Below are 20,501 nucleotides of genomic sequence, written 5' to 3' on the forward strand. Positions count from 1 at the left end.
CTCTCCCCTCAGCTAATGGTGTAGGAGGGTTGGGGGGGATAATTAATTTCATTGCTGTGATGTATTTTAAGGTCTCCACTGGAAAAACATTGCTAAGTACAATTAGCAATTTTAAAAAGAAGGAAAGAGGTGAAAATGGAGGGAAGGAAAGAACCCAAATCCCTTAATTGCCATATGAAAAGTTTAAGAAAACAGGCTTTACTTGCTTTACTCGCCATTACTCAAGTGTGCTGATGGGTGGCCCGTGCAGGGTGACTTGCACAGGACTCCGGAGGCTGATATTCACAGCTCCGTTGGACAAACAGGCCAGCACAAGACTAACATGATTAATGTTCTATGTTAAATCTTCATAAATTTTTCATTATTATTAACTTTACATGAAATTGGGCAACTGAGTTTCTGGGAAACAGTATGGAGATGTACTACACTTGAACTGAGCTTCGTCTCAGTCAAGAGATCAACAAAAATGGAGGGATGATCATACTCTGACAGCTTTTGCACTCAGTAATAAATGCAGGTAGCAGCTCAGCAGCCCAAATATACCAACTATTTTGTTTACCTGCAAAAATTATGTGTAGTCCTGTAATAGGATTACCAGACACTTTTCTGATGGTCTATAGTTGTGCTGAATTATTTGTTCTCAACTGTTTGAACAGCTTTCATTTGGTTAATATTAGACATTTTGCAAGGTTAGATTTAATTGTTTATACATGTAAAGCCATAAATAACTGGTGAACCAAACAATTCTTTTTCAGATTGCTCACATTTTTTTTTTTTTTCCTGAAATAAAAGAATGCTCTGCAGCAAGTTTATCAAAATAGATGTAGATGCTGGCACTGAAAAATTGTTTGGAAGAGGATGTAATTAATGATTTGTAAGATTTGGATCTGTAAGGTATGTTTTATAATATGTCTGTTTTGCCTGATATCATGTTTTGCCTGATACCATGTTTTACTTCATACCATGCTTTACCTGATGGCTGCTAGAAGTGTCTTAACTAAGGCTGCTGACAAGTGACATGTTCTTCCTGACGTGTTCAGTGACATTTCTCTTTGCCTCATTAGCAGAGAGTGCTAATTATTTTGATAGTGCATAGCCAAACCAGTCTGGGAAAGAGAGCTGATTTCTGTCCTACCTCCTATCAAACATTACTTACCATTTAAGCTCTAGTCAAAGAACTCCAGACCTAGTTCTCATTTATGGCTTTTTAAATAAGAAGAATCAAAACCCAGATCTTGATTAAGAACTAATTATTTAAACTTGCAGAAACATTTTTATCTGGTAGTGTTAAAGATGTGATCTTCAAAGATGTGCAGCTTGCACTGACATCCTGAAAGGTGCAAGTGATCACTTTGTAGTGGGACCATTAAAGCTGGCAAGACTTAAACTGGTCCTGGGCCTGCTCTGTCTTGCAGGAGATGGGAGATCTTTTGTTTGTTAGAGCCTTTCTTATGTTTAGACTCCTGCTTTCAAGCATCTATTCACTTATCTATGGATAACTTTCCTTTAAGACTGTATAGCTGTGGTCAAAGCCCTGGAAGGTCTCATGCCTGTTAAAAGAGCTCTGCAGTAAGGGATGCCATACATTTAAGGAAGGAAAAGGAACGAGAAAAATGACAAGGACAGAAAACTGGATGAGGCTATAGGGTTTAGGGAGAGGAAGGTTTTGTTCTGTCTCCACAGCCAGATTCCTGATCCACCATCTCATGTTCTGCATCAGGGCTGAAGACAGGATGGGAGATGTTTTCAATTTGGTTAAAATCCTGAAAAACCTGTGAGTCTTTTAACCATTGGACTTACTTGTCAGAGGTCTGAAAAATAAGATTACTCAAATGACAGAATCCCTCCCTATATGGTATAGTTCAAAATATCCTTCACCTATTTATTTGTTTGTTTGTTTGTTTGTTTTTATGAAAAACCAGCCCAGGGCAGTTTCACCAGCTTTGACACAGGAACAGGACTGGCATCTCCTTCACTTAGAGCAATCAGTTGCTCCATGCATATGCCAAACAGTGTTTAGTTTATCAAACTAAATAATTCAATAATTAAATGGAAAGTTTCCAGATCAATATGTTGGACTTTAGTTATTCCCATCCATTTTTTCCTTATGAAGCTAACACATTAAAACAATCTGCTTGTAGGCAATGTTTCCAAGAAGAGTTTTTTTTCTGAATGTTCTCCCCAGCCAATCCCTCATTGAAAACAAACAGAAACGGAAACGTGTGCCAGTGGTGCTGATAGCAGGGAAGTGGGGGCATTAGCAAGCTGAGGACAGTGTTCAGCACTGCTCTGGTTCAGACGGAGGACAGCATGTGGGTCCTAAACAGCTTCAGGTTCCTTTCCTCAGTGTTTCTTACAGGAGAACAGAGTTAAACTGTGTTCTGAATAACCCTGACTAACCACTTTGAGAGAGCTCCGCATCTTCAAAAGAACCTGATAAAACGCACCAGCTAACATGCATTTTTTAAGAGCAGCTGTTACCATAATGACTGTGTGCAAAGAATAACAGAGCCACAAATCCCAGGCACCACATCCTGCAACAAAACCTGTGCGGATGTAACCTTAGGACCTCATTAGCCTAATGGGACTTACTACAACTAAGAAACATGTTGACAAGGGCCAATGGCTTTAACCTCTTGCCGTCCAAAACTCAGTTTTTCCCCTTACTTCTGTCTGCTTGGTCCAGCCCTGGGAATTTTGCCACTGAGAGCTGGCTTATAATAGCTGGATCGGCTCAGTTTTCCAAGTGCTTAGGGAAACTGTTGATGCTTGCACTGAGTGCTAGGCAGTAGCCAGTGACACTTTGGGATATGTTTGGCCTGACAAGGGAAAAGCACAGTGCAAGTGAGAGCTGGTGCTAATGAAATCTGCCTCCCTGGAATCTATGCAATATTGTCCTGTGCAATTTCAATTCATTCGGGATTTCCTCCTGAGAGCACAATTTTAATGCAGAGACAGCTCATGGCGGTGTATCAGAGCCATAGACACAGCAGACAAACATCAGTAAGACAGAGAAGACAGCAAGGAAGCACCAGGCAAAGCTCCAGAAGCAGCACGTACAATGTCCTAATGAGAGCTACAAAAAAGTAGCTTTTTGGGTGCTGTTTTAAAAAGGCAAAGACTCAATCTTGTTCAGTTTTGCACAACCCAGACACTTAGGTCATTTGCATTTTGGCTAGCTGCTCACTGAAAAGCAGTAAGTAGAGACTGCATAAAAGCTTGAATGATATTCAGAGAGAAAAGGGACCCTGAAAGCACCAGGTCATACATATTCTGCTTTCCATTACTTGATAAAAGAGTTTTTACCAAATAACTCCCAGGACTTTCTGCAAAGGCAGCTCGCAGAGGTATTCACATGCATGAAGGAGGTTTCAAGAGCATTTCCTCAAGTGGATCTGATCACTGTGCTCATTTCCATCGTCTTATGACCTCCACAGAAATTTCCATTTGAGCAAAAGCTCAGTTTGCGTGGCCTTTGAGAGCTGAACAAGGTGCTACCTCTCTATTTGATCCCAAGCACAAGCCCTGGGGTGGGTCTGGGCTTAGGTATGTTTGTGTTGGAGCCCTACCCGCTGTTTCCTCCGAGCAAACCCATCCTCAGAGCCTGCTTTTAGTTTTCCATCAGCCACACGGCAGTCATCGTGCTCACTGTGGCAGACAACCTCCCATTAATCATGCAAGATAAGCAGTCAGGCTGCTCTGCCTTCCACCCAGCTGATGTTGCAGCTCCCATCCGTCTTCCTTCCTTTTCTTTGAAAGCAAACAGTTCACCTTGGCTTTAAATCTGCACATTAAATCAAGAGGAATACCTGTCTTTTTTTAGCCTTTGAAAATATTTTAATCTGTTCCTTTCCGACAGACAGATATAGCTAGAATTACCACTAATGGGTTTCAATACACAAAGTTTTATGACTTGGTGGCTGACACTGCTTATATTATGTGGGTTTTTATTTCCATAATTGTGTTTGTCTTGATTCCCCAAACTGGTATTTATTAGCACAGAAGAACTGGCAGAGCTGATATAAGGAGCAGTATTTAAAATATATTTGTCAGCCAAAATGAATCTATGATAAAATGTGCCTCTCTGTGGGTTTCATAGAAAAAAGCCTTATTGAAGAGCTTTTTTTTGCGGGAGTTGTGCAATTATCCTGCTCTTAAATACAAATATATATGTGTACCAAACCAGTACTGGGTACTCATCTATCAAGTATAACACATGAGCAGAGATAAAATTAAGTGTAACCAAAATACTTAGCTTTCCAGAGATACAGGTTGGTCCTGTAGCCAGAACACCAAGGTAAAACAAAACAGAGAGACACATTTCACTGAAGCTGGTTTAGTTTCAGGTGTTTGGCTTTAGGTATCTGTGGCTTTACAGATTCTCATGGACTTGGCTGCGCTTTAACAGCCACAAGCCTGAGGTACCAGTTGATGTCTGAAGTTATTGCTTCTCACCAGGGTCAAAGTAACTTGCCTGAGGTCACACAAGGTTTTGCAAAGACCCCAAACTTATTTTTCCTGTCCTGTCCTGCCCACTTTAACCAATACGCATCCTATACCCGTTGCCGTGCTGGTGGGCTGCTGCCGCTTCTGCAACACAGCTGCTCTGGCATCTGCTCCGAGCACCCCACTGGTGCTGCTCGCAATGGAGAAGTACCCCAGGAGCTGACAGAGGGAGGGGATTTTAACAGTCCTGCAGAGGCTTCTCACTGCAGTCTCATAGCCTGTAGTGGTCCTCGGGGGGATGATCTGTGTCCTCTCCATGTCTGTAGGTTTTTACCACCTTTGTCATGACAGCAGCACAGAGCAAAGCCCTAGCAGGAGGAGGTGAGCAATAGGTGTATGCAGGGAGAAGCGCTTGGGCCTTGAAGGTGAGCTGGGGAGGGAGTTCATGAATCACCCCAAGTGTACAAGGAGATAGGCACTGCCTGCAAACCTGCAGGTGGGGAGGAGAAGGAATTTTTATGACTGACTGCTATTAATAAACCCTGCCCAAAGGTAAACCATTTCTGAGACCTGGTTTTGAATTAATTTTTGCTTAGCATCATAACTAAATCATCCCAAAAACGGATTTCAGTAGAAAAAGCTTTGATTTAAAAAAAAAAAAAAAAAAAAAAAAAAAAAGATGCCCAAAATCTTTTAAAATTTGAGATTATTTATACCCTTTTTCTTCTTAACGTGGGGGAAGAGGCTTGCTGTGCCCAGAGGAACAAGCCCTCTCACCAGGAGCCTGAGGCTGCTCTGGTGTCACCTCCTGAACCGAAGCAGCATGGACCCAAGCGTACAGTCTGTGCTTTACCTCATTATTACTGCCCTGACAAACACTTAGATGCAGCTCCCAAGGATGCGAAGAACCAGCACCCAGAAAGCTCTCCTCACCACAAACACAGTCAGGAAGCATTTTGAAGTTGTTTAATTAATGCCTTAATATAGCACTGCCTCTTACTTACAGGTTGAGTGCCCACTGTCAAGTCCCACAAGAGTCCACTGACATGCTGAGGGCCACCTTCTGCACTTCTCAACCCCACGGGACACCTTCTGAATGCAGAACCACCAGGGGGTTGTCCAGGTCTTTTGGCACTCCTGGATTAAGACAGCTGCTCAGTGCATTTAGCTGCAGACTCTTGGTCATAGCAGAGAGCAAACCAGCCTGATTTCCTGGGAAAATTATGTTAAAAGGAATCCCACAGGCTATGGAGAATTTTCTCCCAGTTTTGCATAGAAATGATACAACAGCAGTGTTCATAGGCACTGCTGAATTTTGCTGGGTGCAGAGGAATTGATTAATGACAATTTTCTAACTGTGCTTTGGTCTTCTTTGGTCTTTTTGCTTGGCAGCAAAAATCCCCCCTTTTCATTCTTATAACACTGAGCTCTGCTTCCTCCTACAAAGCTATTCCACTTTGACTGTACTCACCAGGCATTTCTAATTCTTCTTTACAATAACACTTTGGCCAAATCCTGAACGCATTCAACAATTACATACAGGAACCTTACCACCAGGTAAGGGGCTGGCTGTTAAAGTGCAGAGAGGAGATTTACCAAGGTGCTGCGAAGTGCATAAGGCAGCTGAGTGCTGTTATGCGAGGAAATGTCAGATTTTATTTTTGCAGACTATTTCTTGCAGCAGGGACTGGAAGAGTGTTGATGCACAGTGGACCTGGGGTGCTTCATTCCTGTCAGCTGATGGCACAAATCTCTCTCCTCTGTGGGAGAAAAGCAAAGTAAATACGCTGCTATGTGAGTGCATAGAAACAAGTGCAAAATGGCAGGTGGGAGGAGGAGGAGAATAAATCTGAGGTGCTCTGGGCATTTCCTACCCATCAGATAGCCTTGGTCTGAACAAGACAGCTGTGATGATGTGAAGGGCACTCCAGATTGCTAAGGTCCCCTCAGCCTCCCTGCTAAATCTCCATGTGGATGATGGGTTCATTATGCCATAAATAAGCCTAGGTAGGAGGAAAAAGAGAGAAATATTTTGGCAGGGAAGCCAAATAATACTGCATGAAAAAGAGCCTCTAAGAGTCTGGTAAGCCATGGGATCTCTGAAGCAGTACTGGGTCTGATAGCCAAGTGGTGGGAAAGTTTGAAGGGTTTTTAGGAGGAACCTTCAGACTTACAATTATCCCTGAAGGACTGATGCAGTCTAGAGCTTTGCAGCACCCTGGGAAGAAGCCCCACCAGGTTAATCCACCTCTCTGTTTTCACAGGACGTTTCTCCCTGCCTGGCTGTCAGGTCAGATCTACACCCCCAAACAAAGAATGAGAGAAACAAAATATATATATATGCTTCTACCCTGTGAGTAAATATTTTTGTAGGTTTTTGTTTGTTTGTTTTTTAATTTCCCATATTCATAAATAAAATTACCCAAGACACCAACCCAGCAAAGATTATAATGTTTGCTGTTCAATAGCTTGCAGTTTAAAAGTCCTGCTTCCCACTGCTAGGAGTGCGGGACAGCCGTGAGGACAGACAGCCCAGTGCTGCCCAGGAAGGATGCTGTCGCTCAGGAGCAGAGGCTGCAAGGAGAGGTTGGAGGCACAAGGTTGCTCAGGAAAGGGCGGTGAGGCAGGGCATTCCAGGGAGTCCACACGTCCCGCTGTAACCATCGGTGATCTCCAATCTCTTTGAATATATCTTGAAAATACTTGAAAGTTTATAAAGGTATTTCAAGCTATTTGTCACACCCTTCATAGATTTTTAAACATTTTTGATAGTTTATCGAGGAAAAGAGCTTTTATGCCACATGGATGTATATTTCTTGAATAATTAATATTACCCTCCAGGGGATGACTCAGTCAACTCAAACATGATTTGTATTTGTGTAATGTGGACTATTTCTGCTCGTGCAATTCCATAAGGTATATATGTATGACTAAAAGTGCATTTAAAGATACATTCTAGGAAGACAGAATTAAGACAGTCTTGCGACATTACTCCCTGTGCCTGAGATGTAGAAGCCCAATATCCACTCACCTCATTATTACTCCACTCACAGTTACCACATTTCTTTCTTTACTTTGGTCTTGCAGTTGCTCTGAGGGGACGGGAATGACTCTGTGCTGCAGAGACGCTCATGTCCACAGCGATCTGGCTGTAACTTCACCCAACACTGCTCAGTAGGAAGCTGGGTAAGCTCAGCTCAGTACTCACAGGTACGCGGGTGTCTGAACAGCTTAGACAGAAATGGTTGCAGTTGTGAAGTCAAAGCCTTGAAGGGAGCGTATAAACAGGAGGGGGAACACCTGTTTAGATGTGTTGATAGTGATAGGACAAGGGGGAATGGTTTTAAACTAAGGCAATGGAGATTTAGGTTAGGTATTTGGAGGAAGTTTTTCACTCAGAGGGTGGTGAGGCCCTGGCACAGGTTGCCCAGAGAGGCTGTGGATGCCCCATCCCTGGAGGCATTCAAAGCCACGCTGGATGGGGGTCTGGGCAGCCTGCTGTAGTGATTGGCAACCCTGCCCAGAGCAGGGGGGTTGAAACTAGATGATCTTTAAGGTCCTTTTCAACCCAGGCCATTCCATGATTCTATGATTAAATGCTTGGATCCCTTTGGGAAACTTCAGCCTGTGGAATGCAGGCATGACAGGAAGGGTTTTAGCCAACAAAGGCATTAGGCACACCTGAAAAAAAAACTGCACAGAACAGGATAAGTCATTAGCTGTATGCTCACATATATTGTAACATTATTTCCCAGTTCAGATGTAAATAAAGGTGGCCACTAGGTAAAATCAGTTCCCCAGAGCTATTGAACACCGAGGTTTAACAGAAACAGGTGTCTTTGAAATGGGTCTTATGTATGTACAAATGTAGTAAAGAAACACTTCTATATATTCTCTTTGAGCACCTGCTCCATTGAGATTGCCATTGAAATGCGGGGTTTTCTTTCTTTGCAGATGGGAGACGAGAATATGGCATGGATATTTGGAAATCTGCAATTAACGACTATATTTTTCACAATTCAGGGGGACTTAATGGAGAATAGGACAGTTTTTCTGAGGGTTAGAGTCATTACAGAAAACTGTATTCATATCTTACAAGATGAAACAGCTTTAAGATTGTCTTCTCTAAGCTACGACCTGGTTATGTCCTTGAAAGCTGTCTGAAAGACAGGCATAATTACATTATATTTTTAAGTGATCTGAATGAGAAACTTTGTTCTGCACAGCCCAGCCTGCAAATGCCTGTCCCTTCAACCAGCAATCAGTAATTCCTCTGAAGGCTGACACAGGGCTGCGGAAAGCCAACACCAGAGAGCATCTCCTCAGAAGAAGGCAGCAATTCAGTGCTCCCTTGCCAGTCCTGGTGTGCCCTGCACTTAGCAGTGGGGCTGCCAATTAGCTAGTTGGCTGCTCTTGACATGCTTTGAAGATATAAATTGGTTCTTTGGTTCCATCAGGGCAATGAGTGAAGCACTGCTATTTTATTTTTTTTTTTCCACACAGGAAGCAATTGCTTGTGAATATTAAAGGAGATATATGCCTGCACCTGTCTGTATTCTGATTCCCCTTAGCTGCTTTGATGCTCAGCCTCCGCAGCAAGCACTTCTCTTTGCACCCATGCAGAGGCTGTGGTAGGGAGAAGCCTCAATCCAACCAGCGAATAACCAAAGTGTGCACTCTTACAAGCAGCCCACCTGTGTGCTGGTGTGAGCAAGGTATGTCCACACAGGATGCCACGGCAGCCACAGACTCAGCGGGGAGCTGGAGCAGGTCACCAAGCCTCCCCAGTCCCTCCGTGTCACAGCTCCACCTTCCAGGCAGCACAGTCCCTAGGCAACCTCATGACAGATACTGGTAATGAGCCCTGTAAGGGGGCAGAGTTGTAATTGAAAATAGCCTCTCCTTCATGAGCAGAAGATTTAAAACCTGCACATCACTGCAGTAATTGGCCAATTAATTTCCTGCAGGATGAAGGCAGTGGGAGGACCACAGGAAAAAGGGAGAGGGAAAAAAAAGGGAGGCAAAATCAAGGTAACAGGCGAGACGGGCTGAGTTGTGACTTGAAGTAAGAGGTACAGGCAAGCTGAGCTGCTTCCTACGGGGCCGTGAGCTGCAGATAACCCCTCCTGTGGAAAGCTCCTGGGGCATCACTGGCCAAGCAGGGGGAAGGAATGGGCACCTGGGTGGGGGACTTGCCCTGCACAGATGTGTAGGGTGTGTGGACCCAGGGTCGGGGCCCTGGAAAGATCCTGTGCTGGCACTGAAAAAAGTGGGAGTATTTTGTATAAATGTTACGTTTGAATCTCTCTGACATTTTCCCTTCAGTGCTAATTATTCCCAGCAGCTTCCCACCATGCAGCAAATGCCTGGCACTGTGACAATTGCTGAAAATGTGTAAATAGACGCTAGAGGAAAGTGCCTGGAGTCACCTTGCAAAGTTAAAGAGAACCTGTCAACTAAGTAAAAAGAAGTCAGATCTCAACCCATAATCAGAAGCTTCGAAGACCTCTCAGAGGCTCAGAGAGGATCTCATCAATGTGTATCTGATGGGAAGGTGCAGATTAGGTGGAGCCAAAGTCTTCTCAGTGGTACCCAGTGCCAGGACAGGAGGCCACAGCCGGGGGCACCCAGGAGGCTCCCTCTGAGCACCAGGCAGCACTTCTGTGCTGGGCGGGTGATGGAGCCCTGGCACAGGCTGCCCAGAGAGGCTGTGGGGTCTCCTCCTTGGGGATCTCCTGGGCAGCCTGCTCTGGGTGTCCCTGCTTGGGCAGGGCTGGCACCATGGGCCTCCAGGGGTGCCTGGACTATTCTATGATTCTGAATTTCTGTGTAAATGCTGTTCTCTGGGAAGTGACTGTGACAGGTACTCTTAGAGAGAACTAAAACATGAAGGATCTGCTCACCCAGAAACAGCTAGTACAGCATTGCCTCCAGTCCTGTCAGCAGCATGATTAATACTGACTGGAGTCAATGAAATACTCAGCAGGAGCTGAGCTCCATCTTCTTCACCTTCTCACACCAGAATAAATGGCCTGGCTCTGTTCACAGCTCCAGCATTAAAGAGACTTTGTAGGATTTAAAAAGCTAGAGTTCCTGCCATGTACAAGTGGAAATTACAGACAAAGCCAAGCAACTTCGCCGCTTGGAGCTTCAGCTTTCAGGAAGCAAGTGCCTCAGAGCAGGGTCTGGACAATGGCGGCACTGTACAGGCCCAGGGCTGTGTCTCCACACAGCTCCCTCCCTCATCTCTCTGCCAGTTTCCTGGGGTTTTAGCAATAAATTACCGTCTTTAGAGACAAATTGTGGCAGGAACTGCAATGTGTCAGAGGACACCACAAGCCCTGGGGAGAAGATCTCAGTCCTGAACTACTAGAGTTTTCTGATTGCTAGTTCTCATGTAAACTGAGGCCTGATGGGCCTGTGCAGACCTGGAGCCAGTGGCAGTACTGCTCCGTGGGTTGTCACAGTTCCCTTCATGCCTGTTTGTCAGGGCTGTGCCAAAAGAGCTGCTTGTGCAAAGGTGTTCAAGAACATTTGATCTCAACTGGGCATGTAAAATGTGCCTTGTGTCCATTCCTTTCAACCTGAGAAGCCAGAAAGTCAGGGTGTGGAAAAGCACTGGAAAGAAAAAGCAGAGAGTGGGGAGAGTGGGATGTGTCCTCTGGCTTCAGATGGCCCTCCAAACTACTCCAAATGAGGCCTGGCAGTGCCTACCAGAGTGTCAGCAACCTAAAAGGAAGCTGTGCCGTCCTTCTGGTGAAGTTCAGCACAATTTGCCAAGCCAAACCCCATTCCCGGATACTTGTGGGCTTGAGGGAGCAGCAGTTCCAAGGACATCTGGAAGGAAGCTGTGGCCTCACAGGGCTGTCAAAGTGAATGCTGGAGCACGTCCAAGAAGTTTAGACTTGTGCATCTGAAAGGACAGAGCTCTCTTGGGATCCAGGGCATGCAGCCCTTATGGTGTGATGTCAAGGGACACAAAAGAGGTCATCTGAACACCTAGTTTGAAGGGAATTGTGTTAAGCACAGGAAAATCTTCAGATACCTGAAGGTGCATCCTACTGACGAAGAAGCTTACTTCTAAGGATAATCTGTCATTTTTTTTAGTAACTTTTAATATATGTCCAGCAGAAAGAGTGGCTATTAGGAGGTTACCTTCATGAATAGCTGTGACAGTTAATAGGATGTCCAGAAATCTAACGGAAGCTACTCTGACAGATGTCAGCCCTGCAGAGGTGGGGCACCCTTCAAGAAAAACCTTAACTAGGCCCTGCCAAAATATAAGAACTGTGAGATGTAGAAACCTTTACAGTTTTTATTGGAGGGTGATCAGTGGAAATCACCCACAAAGAACTGAGTCCCTCAGCTCTAACAGAAGGCACAAAAAAACGGAAGTGTAAGTCCCTTAAAGGAGACCTGGACTTCCTTAGCACTCGGAAGAGAATGCAGAGTCTGCTAGGTAGAAGTGGGTGGCCATCAGGCCAAAAGATGAGTGTATTTCACCCAGCACCTCAGCTGTGAGGGATGACAGGGTTGGATAGCAGCTTTCCCCAGGCACTTTGTGAGCAAATGTGGCAGGAAACAGAAGGGGCCTTGGGTTTCTCTCTGCCACATTAGGAAAGCTGGTGAAGAGAGTTGTTTCATCCAGCATGAGGTTTACCGAGTTATGATGCCTTGTCTGATGAAACTGGAAGTCAGCCAAATGAGGGAGAGACATAAATTATTCCTATGAAACACAGGATTTAGAAAGAACACAGGTTCAGCCCTGCCTTGCAGCAGGCAATCTGTCATTTCTAGTTAGACTTTGGTGCAGATTGACCTTAAAGCACTTTGTATTCAAATATGATCCCTAGGAGATCAAACCATAACTCACACTTGTAATGAAAGTTTTTTTGAGACTCTCTCCCAGAGCGATCAGCCCACCTGATAAAGAAACTACTGACAGACAGATCTGATGCTGTTGATGCATCAACTCCAAAGCTTGTTCACTTCCTGGCATGAAAAGTTTCTCGGTTTCTCTGGGATCCTAAAACCATATTCAGCAAGGGGAGCTTGGCTGACTGCCCTGCAGAGCCTGGGCTCTGGGATCCTTGTCTTCAGCATGTCCCTTGGCCCATAAATTGTGGTGAATCAGCACTTAAGGTTGAATGTATGCATGGCCCATCATCCAAGCCTTGGCAACAGTTTTCTTGTCTGGGCTCCTCAGGCACTGACAGAGCAGAGGAAAGCAGGGATTTGACAGATGCTCTGTTTTGACTCTTCAGCTCAGAGGTTGCTCCGGACTTATACAACCACGGGATGCTCTGGTGCTCTGTGTACACAGGGACTGAAGCACTACCCATAACCACCAGCAGTCCAAACCAAAAACCCAAAGTCTCCACTTCAAACTAGACTGTATGCATACAAGTATCACATGGAAAGAGTCACAGTGAGGACACAGGTCTATTTAGCCCGGTGTATCTGCCCAGTTTTACGTATTAGTAGTTCAGAGCCTTAGCTTGAAGATGTTTTTTGAAACCGTTGTGTTTATTGGGCCATTTATGGACTTTTGTTCTGTGATTTTGTACAAGTCCTTTTGCAGTTTTCAGCCTCTGCCACAGCCTGTGCTGTCAGGTCCTGCAGCTTAGTTTTGTGCTGTGGGAAGAGTCCTTGCGTGTGTTGAAACTACTCCAAGTTTATTATCAGAGAGTGAAAAATCACTCCCTGCTCACCCTTTCTGTATCACTCATAATTAGGGGGACCTCTACTCCACTCGTGCCTTTTCGAATGGATAATTCTCCACTGTTTAGTCTTCCCCTGAACAAATTCCCCACGTTCTTACAGATCCCTGTCACCCTTTGCATTGTTTCTTGTTGTCTTCAAAAACAAAAATGAGCAATGGAATATGTTACTTTTTAATCCAAATGTATGATGTTTCCTACTTAAATGAGTGTTGACAAGTAAAGAGCTCAAGGGGACATAAGAATCTGACTCATCTTGTTGCATTTAAAGTTTCTGTTCAATCTCTCTTCACATCTCATACAGGCAATGACAATTCAACAAGCCTGACCATCACGTCACTTGTTGGGATCTATTCAGTCCCTCAGCTGGATGGTTCTGCAGTACAATCTCGTGTTCTTCAGTGCATCCAGTAGAGTGCTGTGGCGCTTGAATAATGCTTGCCAAGAAGAACAGTGTTTTTGTTACATTTGCCCATGGAGCTGTAAGTTGCATTAGCTGTGGTGTTTAAAATTGATTGTAACTTCTGCTATTTTGGGACCTTGCCCGTGGGCAGGTGGATGTAAAGGCAGAAGTTAACCCACCTCCACTAGGAGCCGGAGCTCTGCAGAGGCTGGAGAATGGTGCTAGATTTACACACAAGGATCCAAAGCAATGGAGGTGCAGCAGGAGGCTGACCATAATTAATATAAATCCACAATCCTTCATGCTGGCAGGGACACAAATGATAAAATTCCTCAGAAAGGCTCATGACTAACATGATCTAAAACCTCTGAGCATACATGTGCATGCACCAATGTGAAGACACAAAAGCTGCAGAGACTGTGGTACGTTTTTACAGCTTCACCTCAGTATCTCTTTCCTTTGCTCTCTGCATTTCTACAACCCCTCTGCCCTGTTCATTGCAACCCATCTGACATTCCAGGACACTCTTTCAATAAACCAGAAATATCTTAAGAATGCAGCAGCTGAATTGCTAGCAAAGGTCACGAGAACACTCATAGGCAGTGGCTATGAGGATGCTGGAAGGGCAGCAAATGTTTTATCAGATTTTGTAAGACCGTCAGGACAATTAAAGGCTTCTAAGAGGAGCATTTGTTGAAGAGTTAATTATACCACTTAGATGAACAAGTGGCAAGACATGATGGAGGGGAGCCAGCTCTTGTAAAACAAAATCGTGTCTTATTCTGATAGGACTTTTAATCTTTTTTCAGACATTCAAACTGCACTTGACAGAGTTCTTCACAAGCAGATAATAACTCGATAATTATGGGATGATTGTCCACATTTTATTGAGTTGAAAATGTATTTCAGTGTTTATTAAGTGTCAAGTAATTCCACAGCCAGTTTTTTTTAAGATCAGAAGCATTTTAGTTCTTATAATCCATTAACAGGAAAATTCCAGTATAAACAAACCATAATGGCAAGAAAAAGAACAAATGATTAACTTGGTTTGTCAGGACAAGAGTCACACCACAAACCTCTCACCAGAGCTACATGAATGGGCAGCTTTATCTGACCTATTCTGCCTCCACGAGGCCCAAGGAGATGTGAAATGTCACCAGTCTGAAGTTGGAAGTGAATGGACTATGCAATTAGACCTTTGAAGAACGTGATAGTATCATTATAGATGGAATTTTGTGATAGCATCAAGATTCCCAAACACTTCAAGAGTCCACTGCAAAAGCATTTTTCATTTGCACAAAAATAAAGACTTGAAAATTAACCTAATCTGGGGAAATATGTAAGAACAGAATATGAAATCAAACAAAAATCTTTAAACACGTTTTTAGTAGAACTGACCATTGAATATTATTCAGCTGATAGAATTATGATGCAGGTGCTGAAAGAATCCTGTACTCTCTTTGCAAAAAGAAAGAAGGCACAAAAGGTTAAATAAGAATGCTTTTATTCAGCTCTCACAGTTCTAAACAGTAAACATAATTAACGATACATCCATGGTACCAGACAGCATACTCCTGGTATCAGTAAAATGTCTACTGTTTAAGGCACTGATAGTGGGAAGGAAAAAAAATACATAACATGGATTGCTCCTATTTAATCAGTACTTGAATCTATTATGAATATGTGCTTGCTATTCAAATGCTTCTAATTCCACAAGCTACATTCACAAACAAGTGTTTATACAACTTCAGTAATTACTGAAACAGGAATCAGTGGCTCCCCTGTTTAGGCATAAGAACAAGTATTGCATCACTCTGAATGGAATCAGTTTCTAACCTACCAAAAAATAAAATAAATCCAGAAACAGACCCACAAATGAATTCAGCAGTATGGCTTTAAGACCCTGTATTTGGTTACGATATAGCAAGCGAAGTTAAATAACAGCATACAATTGCCATAGTCTGTTCTCTTGAAGTAACAGTTTTACAGTATAAAAATTAGTTCAGAACATACTAATGCTGGTTTTTGTACAAACATCTTTACAAAACTGAATTGCTCAAAGAAAAAAAATCAAGAACATTTAAATATGAATCACTTTTTACATGTTTGAAGCATAAAATTACTTATCTTTGTGATATAAATTAGAAATCCTACGAACTTTTTAAAGCTGGCATCCATATACTACTGCAATGCACACGTCAGAAATACTGAAGTGTTAGTTCGTCGAAAATCCTTAAGAGTCACATTTATACTTGCCAAATAGATACACAGCGATTTAGGTTTCTAAAGGAGCCACAGTGACCTCCCGTGGCCACTTAAGAAATCCCAGTCCTTAACCTTTTCGTGAATTTTGAACATGACATTCCTCAGAAATGCTAATCAACTTAAAGGCAAAACAGTAGTTCACGCTTGATCCACCTATCCAAGGGAACTAAAATATTTCTGTTTGAAAGGAGCATGAAGGAACATGGCCTTCACACAATCCAGCTCCTGGTCACAGAAACAAAGTCATGTCTCCTCTCTATCAGGAACCTGTTCCAGAATGGTTTAGAGAACTGTTTTCTGCAGGTCAAGCAGACACAAAGTTCAATAGATGTTTAACAGATGTTTGGTATCAGGCTCCCAAATAAAGAACTTCAGTTTTTGCAAGAACAAAGGAAGGAAATGTGAACTGATGCTGACTCAAAGTCCAAAACAGAACACAGATAAAGTTGTAGGAGACATTTTAAACGTGTGGCAAGTTCATTGGTATATAAAGCCCTAAAAGAGAAACCAAACTAACAAAAGAATCCAAATGTCAATTACATGCCTTCTTCCATCGCTCTGAAGGAATGTAACAACCAGGAACAAAACAACAACATCTATATTACAAACAGATGATCAATGTAAGAACAGCACAGAAATCACAGTAGTGTCAGCCTCTCATCTGCAGTACATTCATCAACAACCTACTGCTTATAAATCCTCCCTGATGTAACCAACTTTCTTTCCATTGAGTACCTCTTCTGCATTTGGTGCCAGCCACGTAAAATATACCTTCACTGGATCAATATTCCAATGCTTGTGAAATGATACTGGAATCTGGTGAGAAAGGTAGTCTTTTGGGTAGTCCATTGGCCGTGCCTAAGAAGGAAGAACAAACCAAAAGCGCCAGTAATCAGTTATGAAGGACAATTTTGTAATCACGAGGTATCACCACTCGATGGCCTCTGTTTCATAACAAAGCAACGTGACATTGACAAAATACACAGGGCGACAACAAAGGTTATTTTACATCATCCTGTTAAATTACAGGCGTTAGTTTAGATCTTAAACTCATGCTGCAGTCATCATGCTATGAAGTACATTGACAATAACTCTGCCCTGTTTCTTGAAATGGAATGGCCGCTATCTAGGCGTGTGCAAGCAGCAAGCAGTATTGTTTGTGTCACATCTGTTTAAACATTCAGTTTGGACTCAACAGTGAGAAAATGATTTCAGGTAACGTTCTCTTTGTTCCTCCTCTTACTGAGTGATGTCAGCACTGCCAATGGGATTGTAGGATCCTAAATGTAGCAACTGAAAGGTACCAAGTTTTGTGATGGCAAAAGATCACCAAATGCAGGTGAAATTGTGGTGCCAGGAAACTGCATCATTTTCCTTTATCACATCACATGAGACAGAATTACAGCAAATGTACATAATGCAGCTGACTTCCTAATGTGCCAAGCATGTTTTATTTATTTATTTAAGGGCAGGTAAGTGCATCATTATACAAACAAGCCCAATCTGTAGTGGTCTCTGTAAACTAACTAGTTATTTTTTTCCTGTTTTAAATAAAAACTTTGCATAGAGAAACACAAGAAAGGCATACAAAAACTTACTCAGAGAGCACTTTGTTTCAACATTTGAAGATGATTTAATCAAAGATGCATTCTTTTTTTTTAGAAGTAAAACAAAATTGAAACAATGAGTTGATGCCGAAGCTCGTAACTGATTTAATACTGTACATTTCACCTACTTATGGTTGCATTCATGAATTCTACGTGCTGCATTCTTCATGCTCTTTCATGTATACCCAGTCATAAAACCAGGCAAGGGAATTTGACATTAAGAAATCTGAGCTGTTTTTTCTTTTTCCTCTTATGTTTAAACCACGGACCACTTATTTAAAGAATTAAAATAATTCAGTGCAATCAAGAGGGAGCCCCAAAATAATTTTCTGGTTAACAGAAAATCCAATTTTGATTTTAAAAATATTTGTTTAATAATAGTGAAATTCAGAGAATAAGCACACTCCATTTTTATTCGGTATTTTCCCCCTCAGGCTTAGCTTTTGTTTAAGGTATGCAGAATTAGAATTTGTTATAAGTGACAGTAAAGATGTATCACAATTCAACTGTAATTTTCTACGTGAAAAATCTAACTGCTAGGATTTCACTTTTAAAGTGATCCAGTATCAAATGTATACTATTAAGGATTACAAAGAAGTGCTTTGTTTGGTTGTGTAAGTGCCACTCCTACAAATCTGTAAAATGAGTTCTATTCTTTCCAACACTCATTTAAAAAACCTCCACCCTCAGCCTCTACAAGCAAATTATTCAATAATTCTGTTGATAAAGATGCGTTCTTGCTTTCTTTCATACTTATACTGAAAGAAGTGATGATAAACCAGGAAAGAAAATTCTGTATTTTTTTAATATGCACAAAGAATTCAAATTCTTAATAGTGTGTTCTCAGTCATCCCATTTCCCTAAATAGTAAATGTAATCAGAAAGAAAATCTCAATACAGGAAAAGCTGATAATTTAATTAGCAAACTTCTTCCTCCCTCCCTAACAGCTGCTTTGAATTACTTGGTAATTTACTAATTTTTCAAGCAGCCTATTATCTAATTTCAGTTTATATTCAGCTACACAGATCGTCCCAGTTTTTAACCTAGATTAACATCTGAAAAACATCCAACATTTCAGTGATTTAAATGCTAGTTTTTAAAAAAGTTTTGCACTGTTTGGAAAAATCACAAGTGCTTCTTCTCTTTACTACCATGGGAGGAAGGCAAAGTGTTTATTTGGTTTACGATGCAACAAATCTCTCTGGGACTCAGTGCGTTATGTTTTCCACTATGATATCACAGTTAGATTATGAAAAATTCTGGAAAACAGAAAGAAAAAAGATTCCAATCTATTCCAATCCTCTTCTCCCAGACTGGAGAATATGCTCACAAGGAAATTATGTTTGCGACCTTTTTCCCTTGTGCTAGCACAGGCCAATTTATTGAAAGATATTTGTATGATTGATTCTTCAGAACCCACCATCAAAACGACAGTTACAGGAACACTTTAACATTATATTCATATACACTCAGTAATAAGATGTTTCAGAATACTAAATTCTGAATCGCTAGAAAAAAATGGCTAAGTAGATGTATTGGGTTTACATGGCAGGGATTACATGGTAGAGAGGAGCTGCAGGGGTGAGGAGCTGCCCCATGATAGGTAAGAGCCAGCTCCAGCTGATGGCCAGAGGCAAGCCAGGGAGCAACACTGGGTGTGCTTCTGGGAGAACAGATTGAAGGAAGAGAAAGTCAGCTGCACAACAGCAGCTGGGAGAGAGGAATGCGAACTGAGAGAGAAGCGAGAACTGAGAAAGAAGCAGCCCTGCAGCCCCCAAGGCGAGTGTAGAAGGAAGACAGGAGGTGCTCCAGGCACACAGCACAAGTTCCCCTGCAGCCTGTGGAGAGGCCCCTGGTGGAGCAGGCTGTCCCCCTGCAGCCCGTGGGTCCCCCATGGAGCAGATCTCCACGCTGCAGCCCGTGGAGGAGCCCCCGGGGGAGCAGGTGGATGTGGCCTGGAGGAGGCTGCGGCCCATGGAGAGCTCCTGCAGGAGCAGGCCCCGGGCCGGAGCTGCAGCCCGTGGAGAGGAGCCCACGCAGGAGCAGGGGGTCTGTGGGAGCTGCCGCCCATGGGGGACCCGTGCTGGAGCAGTTTGCTCCTGGGGGATGGACCCCGTGGTATGGAGCTGTGTGGGAGCAGTGCTTGGAGAGCTGCTGCCTGTGGGCAGCCCCCGCAGGCTCAGTTGGGGAAGGACGGCATCCTGTGGGAGGAGATGTTCTGGAGAGAAGTAAGCTACAGCAATAGCATCTTGGTTATAGTTATTACACATGGCTCTGTTTTGTAATATTCATGAGTCACCTTTTATGTGTATACTTAAAAGTACAAAATGTATTATAAACGCTAGTAAAAATAACTCTCTGACCTGATGGAAGAGTGGACTATGTGTTATAGGGATTCCTAAGCCACTGAAACACATCCCAAGAACCATATCATCAGGAGCATCCATGCTGTAACACCGGCATTTGCTAGCAAGTAGTTTCTGAACGGCTGTTCTGCTGAAAACCATCCTGAGTTTAAAAAAAAAAAAGTGTATTACACAATAAGTACTAGAGAAGCAAAATGACTGTAAATGATTAAATATTAATTATAATTATTAATCATACGTATTATAAAATTGAAAGACAACAAGTAGCCCTCTGGTGCAGCTTATCAGAAATTTCAGAATTTGAGAAGTCAGTGCTGACAAGTAATGCAAGAAGCAATGGCTGAAAGATAATTACTTCTCAAAGAAAATGAATTATGCTGTTATTCCAACAGTTGCTTATCAGCAGTAAAAACAGTGGCTAGCTAATTACTCTTGCATTTTGCCAGGACTTTCTCTTCTATCTTACTCAAATATACTGTCTAGTTACTTCTCATGTTACCATTAAAAGGAAAAGAACTCAATCTGAATTGTCATTCCTTGAATCCTCTGCTGTACAGAGTTCTCTTTATAAGTGAAAAATGTTCCTTGAAGCTATTTACAAGGCTTTTCTGCTCACCCTCTCTTGCTTCTCTAAATACCAACAAGAGCCCCACAGCTGTTAGATCATTATCACTAAAATAAGCCTCCAATAGA

The 20,501-nt window shown here is 42.6% G+C and overlaps 1 protein-coding gene across 1 annotated transcript in view; it reads right to left on the minus strand.

Annotated features, from left to right (window-relative positions):
• Positions 1-15,056: 15,056 nt before the first annotated feature.
• Positions 15,057-20,501, minus strand: part of B3GLCT (beta 3-glucosyltransferase) — a 59,408-nt gene continuing 53,963 nt past the window's right edge. Inside the window, exons 14-15 of the mRNA XM_035324940.1 lie at positions 19,806-19,950; positions 15,057-16,692 (exon numbers count right to left, since the gene is read on the minus strand). Coding sequence (XP_035180831.1) covers positions 16,525-16,692; positions 19,806-19,950 — 313 coding nt within the window. The 3' untranslated portion in view covers positions 15,057-16,524. The remainder of the gene's footprint in view (positions 16,693-19,805; positions 19,951-20,501) is intronic.

This window comes from Oxyura jamaicensis, chromosome 1 (assembly GCF_011077185.1).
Source record: "Oxyura jamaicensis isolate SHBP4307 breed ruddy duck chromosome 1, BPBGC_Ojam_1.0, whole genome shotgun sequence".
NCBI lineage: Eukaryota > Metazoa > Chordata > Aves > Anseriformes > Anatidae > Oxyura > Oxyura jamaicensis.